Below are 12,041 nucleotides of genomic sequence, written 5' to 3'. Positions count from 1 at the left end.
GTGCAGGGACACCCCCCGCCAGGCTCGCCAACCTCGCCCCCCCCGCCAGGCTCGCCAACCTCGCCCCCCCCGCCAGGCAGGTAAGTGGCGGAGAAGCCGGGCTGCAGCTCCGGGATCCCGGCATGAGCCGCGGGGTCCACACGCCGCGCGGCTGTGCGGAGCCCAGGTGTGACTCCGGCGTCTCGCCAGTTCCGCCTGCCAGCCCCCGCGCAGCGTGCCCCCGCCGCAGCCATCCGGAGCCGCCCGGCGCCTGGAGGGGGCGGATTGTCCTGCGCGGACCAGCGAGGGGCCGGGGCCAGCAGCCCGCACCGTGCGGGGCCGGGGCCAGCAGCCCGCTCTCACGAGCCGAGCCGGAGCCCTGCGCGGGGCCGGGCTGTCTGGGGCCGCCGCCCGCGGGGCACCGGAGAAAGGGGCCCGTGGACCCGCAGGGACACGCTGCAGCCCCCGCCCCGCACAGAGGCGGCTCCCCGGCCGCCCCCGCAGCCTACCTGGGAGGGCGCCGGCTGGCGGGGCTGAGCCGGGCACGTGGAGGGAGCGCCCTTGGCCGAGCGGGGGGCGGCGGCTCCCTCCGCCCCTTATATCCGCCCGGGGAGGGGGTGGGCGTGGGCGTGCAGGTGAGCCCCGGCCGCGCTCGGGGCAGGCAGGCCGGCCGGCCGCACGGGCGCCGCCGGCGGTTCCTCGGGAGTCAGCCCCGGGTAACACCCCCAAATCCCCGATCCGCGGCAGTCACGGCTGCCCACGCGGCCAAGGCAGGAGCCGCCGGACTGCCGCGCTCTGTCGGGGGCCCCGGCCAGACCCCGCACGGGGCTGCCCTGGAGGGGTCGGCTCCCCCAGGCGCCCGGCTCTTGCCCAGCGGTCCCCCAGAGGGTGAGGGACAGTCCATCGCGTTATGCGGCCAGTACACATCTCCCGGCCTGCTCTTGTCTCGTGCCTTTATCAGCACCGGTCCGCGAACCCAAATCCCCCGCCAGATGGGTCCCGTTATCCGCACTGACCAAAAGGGAAACCGAGGCAACGGGGAAATGCGCGACTAAGAGCGCAGGGTGTGTTTGTGGCGAAGCTGGGAAGGGAACCCGCATCGGCTTGGCTGCTCCTCGGCCTTTGCTGCAGGGAAGCAGCTCCCCAGCTGCGCTGCTGTCCCCTGGCGATAGACCTGGCCTGGGAGACCATGGGGGGGCCACGGCTGGGTCTTGCCTGCCTGGCTCCAGCAGCCCCTCGGGCACTGCACAGGACACGGCACAGCGCCTGGTCGGTGTGGGGACAGAGCCGGGGAAGCAGGGAGGGGTGGGGGTGCAGACGGTGTGTATGACTATGTGATGGGAAGGGAAGGGGAGCAGAAGAGGCGCATAGGCACGTGGGGGGGGGGAGCAGGCGGGTGTATGTGGCCCTGTTAGGGGGCATGTGTACAGTGCGGGCTGCGGGCCTTGTGTGTGTTCTGGGAAGGGGGAATTGTGAGGCTATTTGCAACCTCAGTGTGCCCAGACCAGCCTGCGAGGGGGGCGCGGGAGTGGAATAAGAGCGGGGGGGGGAGCATGCACCTGGGGTGGGAGTGGGCACGTGTGACCAGTGTGCCCAGACCAGCCTGCGGGTGGGGCGCGGGAGTGGAATAAGAGCGGGGGGGGGAGCATGCACCTGGGGTGGGAGTGGGCACGTGTGACCAGTGTGCCCAGACCAGCCTGCGGGTGGGGCGCGGGAGTGGAATAAGAGCGGGGGGGGGAGCATGCACCTGGGGTGGGAGTGGGCACGTGTGACCAGTGTGCCCAGACCAGCCTGCGGGTGGGGCGCGGGAGTGGAATAAGAGCGGGGGGGGAGCATGCACCTGGGGTGGGAGTGGGCACGTGTGACCAGTGTGCCCAGACCAGCCTGCGGGTGGGGCGCGGGAGTGGAATAAGAGCGGGGGGGGGGAGCATGCACCTGGGGTGGGAGTGGGCACGTGTGACCAGTGTGCCCAGACCAGCCTGCGGGTGGGGCGCGGGAGTGGAATAAGAGCGGGGGGGGAGCATGCACCTGGGGTGGGAGTGGGCACGTGTGACCAGTGTGCCCAGACCAGCCTGCGAGGGGGGCGCGGGAGTGGAATAAGAGCGGGGGGGAGCATGCACCTGGGGTGGGAGTGGGCACGTGTGACCAGTGTGCCCAGACCAGCCTGCGAGGGGGGCGGGGAACTGCACGTGCCAGGGGTGGGAGTGGGCACCTGTGACGGCAGCGCGCAGGGTAACGCGGGGACCTGGCCCCGCGTTTGCGCTGCGCGGCGCCTTGCGGGCCGGGCGAAGCCACTCGCTGGAGCCTGCGTGGCAGCCGCGGGAGGCGTGCGTCTCCAGGCTGTCGCCTGTGCCGGAGGCCGCCCCAGCCCTGCGTGACTCACGGCGGCCGGGCTCGGCGCTCGGGGCTCGCGGCGCGGGATTTCCAGCGCAGCCAGGCGGAGCGGAGCCCGATGCGGTGGATGGCTGCGTGGCTGCTGGAGAAGCGGAGGCGGCGGCGGTGCCTGACCCAGCCGCCCTCCGTGGCCCCCAGCAGGGACATGGCCGCATGCTGAGCACTGCCCGGCGGCGGCCGGAGCCTGGCCGGAGGGAGTCCTGCGCAGCGCCGTGTGTCCGGGGTCCCTTGGCCGGAGGCGAGCGGCTCTCCTTCCCTCTCCGCGGTTGCGAGGTACGTCTCGCCTCCATCGCCCTTTCTCGGCAGCTGCGCGGCCGTGGCATTGACACAGACGTGTGGCCAGGAGCCTGTCGGGTCCCCGACCGGCAGCTCCTCCAGCCTGGGCTGCTTCCCCCCGCCGCGCTCAGGGGCCGCCAGCCCTGTTGGGGGTTTGCCCGTGCCACCTCTCCGTGTTACCGCGGCTGCTGCCCTGCGTTTCTGACGTGAGCGTGCAGCCTTTCCCAAAATGTCTGTGCTTGAGGGACACCTCCCTCCGGTACCAGCCAGAGAGCCCTAGGGAGCGGACAGCATGCAGGGGCGATTAAGGAGAGGAAAAGGTTTGTGAGCCACTGAACATGAGACAGCAAAATTACAGGGCTAGTAGCAGGTGCACAGGGCATATAGGTGGGTCCCTGCCTCCCGCTGCTGCAGGCTCCTATGTAGCATGGCACCTGTGCAGCCGGCACAGGGTCCTCTTCTCCTACTGCTGCAGACTCCTGCAGAGACCTGGTCCCTGCACAATGGGTTCCACTCTCCCAGAGCCATGGAGTCCCAGACGCAGCTGGCCTGTGAGTCTCACCTTCTGGTGCCACAGGCTGGCTCCTGCCTACAGGTGGTGCCTGCACACCTGATATCTGCACTAGTGCTTCCTGATGCTGCCCGCTCTGTGTTTTCATGAAGTGTCATGAAGTAGCTTTCATGCACACCCTGATATTTCTCGGAGTCTCCCCTCACTGTAGGGTCCTGTGTCCATGCAGTACATGTCTGATCAGCTTGTGGCTCAGGCATACACACAGGGTGCTTGTGAGGCACATGCAATATATTGTCATGGTCCCTCTCTGTTCCTTTCTTCCTGAGCTGCATGTGATCCTGCCATAGCTACCCAGAAGCCCAATTGTCAGGACCTTCCTTGTAATTGCCTCTTGTAGTAATACCTCATCATCTCTGCATGATTTCTCTGTCTAGATCAGAGCAGTGCTCCATCTAGTCTAGTATCCCATCATTGATGGTGGCAAGTATCGGAGGCTTCAGGGGAAGGTGTAAACATCCAAAGTGAACAGTTGTGGATATCCTCCCCACAGGCTACCCTGTCTAAAGTAACCATCATCCATGTAAATGTCAAATCCCTTTCTGAATTTTGTTTGTGCTCTTGGTTTCTCTGATCTCAGTGGCGATGCGTTCCATAGGTTAATTCAGTGTTGCATGAAAAGTTTTTCCCATTCCTTAGTGTTACATTTGCTAACACTTTCAGTTTCATCCTGTGTCCCCTTGTTCTTGTGTTATGAGAGAGGGGGAATAGGAGTGCAGAATCTATCTTTTCAGTTCTGGTCAGGTTTGTATACTATGCCTACTACCTCAACACCTCTTCTTTATTTTTATGTTTCTGTTGTAATCCCCTGTTGTTCATCTCCTCTCTGAACTAAACAGTCCCAGTCAATCTCTCTGCATAGGAAAGCCTTTTCAGGCCTCTAATCATTTTCCTCACTTGTCTTTGAACTCCTCCTCTTTCTCCTTTTTCTAGCTACTTAATCTACCCTCTGTCACCTAGATTCTCATACTGTTTCTATCTCCATCCCTCTGACTGCCTCCTGGTTTTATCTCAACCCACTTAGTTGTGGCTGCTGCTCTTCGTGGGATTATAGATGTTAAGAGGTGGAAAATGCCTCTTAGCCAACATCAAAACTCCTTTTCCCGGGAGCCTGGAACAGAATTGTTCCCCACAGGAAGAAAAGGAGTACTTGTGGCACCTTAGAGACTAACAAATTTATTTCAGAGTAGCAGCCGTGTTAGTCTGTATTCGCAAAAAGAAAAGGAGGACTTGTGGCACCTTAGAGACTAACCAATTTATTAGAGCATAAGCTTTCGTGAGCTACAGCTCACTTCCTCAGATGCATATCCACGATATGCATCTGAGGAAGTGAGCTGTAGCTCACGAAAGCTTATGCTCTAATAAATTGGTTAGTCCAACAAATTTATTTGAGCATAAGCTTTTGTGAGCTGCTCAAATAAATTGGTTAGTCTCTAAGGTGCCATAAGCACTCCTTTTCTTTTTGCGAATACAGACTAACACGGCTGCGAATCTGGTTCCCCACAGGGTTCTTTCCAGTCTTGTTTTCAGTGTACCAAGCATGGAGCTCCTATCACTTCCCTGAGGAGACCGCTCCAGAGCCTGGCAAATATCCTTACCTAACTAGGTAAGTGTATGTGCTACAAAGTCTCTGGCCACAGGAATTTGGGTGGTCAGACTTGGCCATCTCACTGTGCCCTCCTTACAAAGAATATCACCCATTTCAGACCCAGTGTTACTTCTGATCCAGAAAACTGTAGAGGAGGGGTGGCCAGCCTGTGGCTCTGGAGCCACATGCGGCTCCTTGTATATGGGAGTTACAGGCACCAACTTTGCAATGTGCTACCGGGTGCTCACTGCTCAACCCCTGGCTCTGCCCCAGGCCTCGGCCCCACTCCACTCCTTCCCCCAAGGCACCTTCCCCTGAGTCTGCTGCGCCCTTGCTCCTCCTCCTCTTCCCCCCACCCCTCCGAGCCTCCTGCACACCACAAAACAGCTGATTGAGGGGGGCAGGAGGAGCAGGGATTGAGAGTTACTTCCTGATCGGTGGTGCTGCTGGCAGGTGGGAGACGCTGGGGGTGGAGGGGAGATGATGCGGGTCTGTTGATGTGTTACTGTGGCTCTTTGGCAATGTATATTGGTAAATTCTGGCTCCTTCTCAGGCACAGGTTGGCCGCCCCTGACGTAGAGGACCAAATTCAGAGTTGGTGCAGGTTTGACTCCTTACAGTGAGACTATCTTAAACCTACCATCCTGCAGGTTGCTCCAGGAGGAGGGATCCCAGCACCAGCATGGAATCCCATTGAAGTAAATAGAGAACTGTGCAGTGGGAGTTGCCTAAGCTACAGTAACATGCCTTCTTTAATTTATATCGTCACACCCTCTCTTGTTAGTTGCTTTCCTTGCTGTCTTCCTCTTTTCCAGCCTCTCAGTGTATGTTACAATGTAGACAGGTTCCCTTCCACTCAGCTAGACTCTGGGCCAACTTTAGAGCAGAAATGTCTGAGCTTGGAGGCTGTATGTTACACTTGGGTAAAGTGGGACAGGTTCAAGCTAGTGTAATTCATAAGCCAAGGGGGACAGGAAAAGTGTGAGCTACATCAGCGTACGCTCTTGTAGACTTTAATTCTTAGCCTCCCCTTTGAATCTGGTCTGCTGTCATGCTTCTATTATTGTAAATGAATTACATCAGGAATGCTGTATCATGGACCTAGAGACAACTTTGTAGACACTAAAAGGATGAAGGTCTCCGTGTTTAAAATTTCTCTGACTTATTTTTTTTATATCCCTCATATGAAAACCCATGTGGAGACCATAGCAGACTGGAATGTTCACATTCCCTTGTAGATCTCTCTGCCACAAAACTTTCCTCATATTAAGTCTGCATTTCCCTTTCTTAATTTCAGACTGATCCTCTTGAGTTACACTTTGTTGGGCCACCTGAAAAAAAAAATTCCTTCACCGGTGTTTACAACCATGAGATCTTTCTATATACTGCTGGCATGTTCTCTCCACCCCCTGCCTTAGTCATCACTTACCCAAACTAGACTGATTTAGCTCTTAATCTCTCTTTCTAAATCAATCCCTGCAGCCCTCAGACTTGTTCTTCTCTAAACTCCTTTCAGGTTATAGGATAATAGAAAATACCCTGTGAGAATGGTAGAAGAGCCGCAAGAATGATTAAAGGATCAGAAAACATATAGACTCCAGGAACTCAATCCAGTTAGTTTAACAAAGAGAAGGTTAAAGGGTGACTTGATCACAGTCTGTAAGTACCTTCCTGGGGAGCAAATATTTGAGAATGGGCTCTTCAGTCTAGCAGAGAAAGGTCTAACATGATCCAGTGGTTGGAAGTTGAAGCTAGACACATTCAGACTGGAAATAAGGTGTAAATTTTTAACAGTGAGAGTAATTAACCAGTGGAATAATTTATCAAGGGTCATGGTGAATACTCCACTCACTGACAATTTTAAAATCAAGATTGGATTTTTTTTCAAGATCTGCTCTAGGAATTATTTTGGGTGAATTCTATGGTCTGTGTTATTCAGGAGGTCAGACTAGGCCCTTATGGCCTTGGAATCTGTGAATCAGACTAGGGGTCTGTCTGGCTCAGAATCCTGTCTCTGAAAGTATCTGATAATAGCTGTTTCAACGGACAAGGAGAGGACATATTCCATACAAATCACTTATCCGGTTGTTAACCTCACTAACAATTGGCCTCAATATATTGTGGCGTTGAGTTCCACAGGCTAATTATGCCTTCTGTAATAAAGTGTTGTTTCCTTGTATAGGTTTTACTTTTGCTGCCATTCAGTTTAATTAAGCACCTGTTCTTATGTTGAGAGAAGGTAAGGAAAGGTACCCATTTTGCCTTCTCTCTGCCATACCTTACTATACATACCTTTATCATGTCCCCTCTTAAACTGAACAGGCCCAGTCTCTTCAATCTGTCCTCAAACAGATAGTTTTGCAAGCCTCTCGTAATGTTAGTTGCTCATGTCTGATCCCCTTTACTTCTGCTCTATCTCTGTTTAGCTAAGATGACCAGAACTGAATACAGTATCCCAGGGGAACGTGTCCCACGGATTTACAGAACAGCATTGGAATATTTCCATTGTTCTCCATCCCATTCCTTATACATCCTGACTTTGTGTTTGCTTTTCAGACTTCAGCTGCACAGGGAGCAGATTTCTATCAAGTTGCCCAGGTCTCATTCCTGAGGGGTTACAACTATTTTAGAAACCAGTGAGGTGTGTGAGAGGTTCAATTTAATGTGGGTTCTAATGTACATTGTCTTGCATTTGTCAGCACCGAGGGTGAAATTCTGGCTCTGCTGAATTAAATGGCAAAACTCCCATAGACTACAGTGGGGCCAGGATTTTGCCCTGAATTTCATATGCCCCATACTGCCCATTCACCTAACTTTGTGAGTTCCCTCTGAAGTTCTTCACAGTCTTCTCCAGTCTTGACAACCCTAAATAATTCTATGTCATCTGTACCTCTTGCCCCCTCTCTGCTCACTCTCTTTCCAAGATCATTAATAACAACACTGGTTGGTGGATCCTTGAGACACCAATTGTTAATGTCTTTCTGGTATTGTAGCCAGAATTGAATGCAATATCTCACATAAGGTCCCACTAGAGCCACATGGAAAGGTTTTGGTCACCTTCTTGTCAGTATGGCCTGTATGTGCAGCCTCAAAATTGCAGTGTACTTCTTTGTAGACGTATCACACTGCAGTTGTGTCACATTTTCTGTCTAATGTTTTTGCCTCAATGGGTGTATCCTGTCACACCTCTGGAAATGATTTAATAGAAGATGAGAAAATGAGCCTTGTGCAATGTACCTGAGTTGACCTAACTTTCTAGTGTAGACCATCCCTGAGAGAAAGGGATGGATATGTGAGTGTTGTCAATTGTTTTGTAGATATTTGGGGCATGCAGTGACGTTGTCTTTGTGTGGGAGTGGGAGCTGGCGTATAGGGAGGTGACATCCATGAGAGAGGTTGTTAATATTGCAGTTTCTGGAGGAAGCCTATTGTTTCCAGAGGAATCTGGTCATTTGTGTGGTGAGAAAGTCTGGGATACACACCCTAACGCACATTTTCCAAACAAAGGCACTCCACCAGAGAAGTAGATCACATCATGGAATGGCCACCCAAATACCCCAGGAGAACCTGCTTCTATACAGAAAAAGCCAAACCCAACCGCATACCCCTAGTTGTCACCTATCAACCCACTCTGGCACAATGATACCTGGGGTATCATTAAACAACAACCTTCATGGGTGACGGGCAAAAACCCCTTGGGGAAGCTAGCCCCACCAACCCCACCTTCTGCCTGAGGCCCCATCCCTACCCCCCATCCACCCACTGGAGCCCCGAGGGCCCCCACAATCACAGCTGGAGAAGCCCCGGCCAAACTGCCCCAACCTCCAGGGCTGCACCAGGTCACCACAAGCCGTGCTGGGCAGCCCACGCCCCGAGCTATTCGAGGCAGCTTGCTGGCCTGAGCCCCAAGCCACTCTGGGACATCCGTGAGCCTGAGCCCTGGGCCACCTGCTGGAGCTGAGCCTCCGCTGGCTTCCAGGGAGAGGGGAGTAAGGAGGGACATGGTGGGGTCTCATGGAACAGCGGGGAGTGAAAGGTTGCAGCTGACGGGTGAGGAGGGATGCCTCGAGCCACGGGAACCTCGGTGTGGGGTGCTGGTGTGAAGGAGAAGAGGTACAGAGGTTTTGGTAGTGCCCAGGAGTCTGGGGGTGGCTGCACCAGGGGAGGCTTAGCGTCCCCTGGCCTATTATACCCTTCGCCCATGACAACCATATTCAATGGTGACCACATCCTGAAATAAATCTTTCCCAAAGCTCTGCTACTGGCTTTCAGACAACCCCCCAACCCCACCAAGCTCATCATCAGAAGCAAGCTCCCCACAGACCAGGACACACCCACTCAAAGCAGCACCAGATCCTGCCAGAACAGATGCAAACCTGCAGATATTTTTCCACTTGTTTTGATCATCATACACCCCACAACCAGGGGTGGATTAATTTTTATTGGGACCCTGGGTTCAAACAACATTTGGGCCCCCAGAACTGGACGGGGAGGGGAGGGTTAGGCCAAGGGGGCCATGGCCCTCCCACTTTTCAAAGTTCTGCTATGAAACAGGGAGAACAGGAGTTCCCAATCTCCCTTCTTTATCCCGTTCAGTATTTTAGCTGCTTTTCTCATGTCCTCTCTTCTTCATCTCCTTTCTAAAGTAACAATGCCAATCTTTTCAATCTCTCTTCATAGGAGAGTTTTTTCAGGCCCTTTATCATACTCGTTGCCCATCTCTGACCCCCCTCTACATCTACAGTATACTGTGTGAAATGTGTTGGCTGGGACTGCACACACGATTGTACATGAGGCCACACCATTGATTTACATAAGGGAATTATAATATTTTCTATGTTCTCATTCCCATCCCTTACGCTCTTCACATCTTGTTTATAATTCCAGTTGCCCATTGAGCAGGGGTCTCCATTGAGCTGTCTTCAGAGCTGCCCAGATCCCTTTCCTGAGTTGATACAGTTCATTTAGAACCCTGGAAAATGTATGAGAAGTTTAAGATTTTTCTTCCAGTGTTCATTGCTTTGCATTTATCAACACCGAACCACTTGTCTTTGTGTTACCCATTGCCCTCACTTGTTTAGGTCCCTCTGAAGTTCCTCACAGTCCTCCCTGGAGTTAACTCACCTAATTAACATGGTACCCTTACCCTGCCTACTCCCATCCCACCCTCTCCGCATCATGGCTTTCTTGGTTTATTCCTCCCATAGGGGATCAACTTCTTATCTGCCTTTGCACAAGTACATGTGAGAGTGGGGGCACAAGAAGCCTTTTCTCCTCTTGTAAGGAGAGCACAGGAGCAGTCCCAGTGAGCAGGGACAGCTAAGCCCTTGCTCCCTCCCCACAAGCCATTGGAAAGGGGCAGAGAGATGTCAGGGCTATGTCCTCCCTTCCACACTGGCTAGTGGACCAGGGCTGGCACCAAGCAGAGCAATCTGTGTCACCCTGATGGAGCTCTCCATTTGCTCTGCACAGAATGATAGTCTTGCACTGCCAGGTGCTGGGGCTGTCCAGTGAGGGGAGATGTCCTGGCTGAACGGGAGGTACTAAGCCCTTTGCATATGGCAGCCAGTGGAGGGATGAAGGGCCACAAGCAGGTTAGTGCTGCAGGTGACAGATTGTCTTGTCCTGCTCTCTCCCCCCAGGTTATGCCACTCTCCAGGTTTGCTGGATGCCTGCACGTAAAAGAGAAAGGTTGAGATTTGCCAAGACTTGGCATGACGGTCCTTAGGTCCTGAAACAACATGGCAGCTGGAGAGTCCCCTCCCACAGGAGGCGTCTTCATCAACCTGCAGCAGGTGAGGTGGAAATCCAACAGCAATGACTCTGGCCCTTCCTAGGGAGTCCTGTTCTTGCAGGACTGTGTGCAGAGATCTGCCTGTGCTCTGGCCAGGGCATTCACAGCATCTGGGGATGTCCTTGTTGGTCTCCCAAGTGTCCCATCTGCTCAGGCCTTGGTGAGAGCGGGAAGTCAAAGTGGAATAGACAGTGCTCCGGTTGGGCTTTGCTTCAATGGCAGCTGTATAGCTGAAGCCTTTTGAAAGTCACGTTCACACTCCCTGCCCTATAGGGCTGGCTGAAGTTAATGACTGTGACAGACAGACGGATGGGCAGAGTCTGATCTGGAGAACGGAGGGACTCTCTCATTGTAACCATCACTTGCGAAGAGCGTTTATATGTGGGGTCTTGCACTTCTCAGCAGTACCACAGCTTTTCTCCCCACTTCTCCCTCTGTCCCCATCCTCCTCCCACCTCATGGTCCTTCTGGGCAAGGAGAACTGGACACAGCTGGCTGCAGCACCCACCAGAGCCAGTGGGGGCGCTGCGCAGCCCCACCAGGTGCTCCTTCTTTCAGGACAGAGTAGAGGGCCTGCTGGGTCTGGTTTCTATGGGGCGCAGTCCAGCTGGGGTTCCCAAATCCCTGGGCAGGCCACAGCAGGGTAGCCGCTCCTGGCAGCTTGCAGCCGTGCTCCCAGCTGGGCTGCTGGGGCTGAGAGCTGGCTGGGAGTGCGTGGGGGAGGTTGGCTGAGGCCATTTTGCTGCCTATTCCCGTTCAGCACAGACAGATCTGTCACGGTTGGGCCTCCTGTTACCATGGAAACAGAGGAGTCCACACCAGCTCAGCACTGGCATTTCGAGCTGTGCTGATGGAAAATTTTACCAGCTGCTTCTGCTTAGGAAGTGGAAGGGACAGAAGTGCCGGAGCTTAGCGTTCGAGCTGGTGTGGTAGCCTCTGTGCAAGGACAAATCAGACCATGGCCCTGGGCATTCTGAGATAAAGGGGCAGCAGGTGAGAGATCCCTAAGGAAACCAGCAGGGTTCAGACTTCCCAGAGACTGGGGCACAGGCCCCATCAGAGATGGGAGAGTGTGGGGCAGCCAGTGTCGTAGGAGCAACTGTGGGGAGGAAGCCTCACCTCTGAGTTCCTCACTCACTTGGGCCCTGAGAGTGGGTTTGAGACATTCGCCCCTCATCGCTAGTGAAAGAGGAAGCTCCAGGACACGGGACCACCCTCTTTACATACCTAAGGGAGCAGCAGGAACGTAGGGTGAAAACTAGCACAGACTCTGCAGCAGCCTGAACTGAGCAAGGGGAAGTTCCAGCTAAAAACAGGATATGTTCCTTATCTGTGAGAGCAGTTAGGCAATGGGATGGACCACTCGCGAGTAGGTGATGTAAGCGCCTTCCCTGGGGAGAGACTGGAGCAGCACAGAGAAGGTACTAGTGGCTGTGATG

The 12,041-nt window shown here is 54.5% G+C and overlaps 1 protein-coding gene across 5 annotated transcripts in view; it reads left to right on the top strand.

Moving 5' to 3' along the window:
- The window catches only part of SLC4A3 (solute carrier family 4 member 3), a 78,114-nt gene that overhangs the window by 457 nt on the left and 65,616 nt on the right, over nt 1-12,041 (top strand). Inside the window, exons 1-5 of one of the 5 annotated variants that reach the window (XM_084642951.1) lie at nt 2,232-2,646; nt 4,727-4,826; nt 5,362-5,506; nt 7,365-7,449; nt 10,451-10,603. In XM_084642951.1, coding sequence (XP_084499077.1) covers nt 10,550-10,603 — 54 coding nt within the window. In that variant the 5' untranslated portion in view covers nt 2,232-2,646; nt 4,727-4,826; nt 5,362-5,506; nt 7,365-7,449; nt 10,451-10,549. Of the gene's footprint in view, nt 1-2,231; nt 2,647-4,726; nt 4,827-5,361; nt 5,507-6,400; nt 6,468-7,364; nt 7,450-10,450; nt 10,604-12,041 lie in introns of those variants that run through there. The other 4 variants (XM_084642952.1, XM_084642953.1, XM_084642954.1 and 1 more) reach the window with 4 other exon arrangements.

Source organism: Lepidochelys olivacea (genome assembly GCF_965140295.1).
Source record: "Lepidochelys olivacea isolate rLepOli2 genome assembly, chromosome: 11".
Lineage (NCBI taxonomy): Eukaryota > Metazoa > Chordata > Testudines > Cheloniidae > Lepidochelys > Lepidochelys olivacea.
This window is presented reverse-complemented; position numbering and strand designations above follow the sequence as displayed.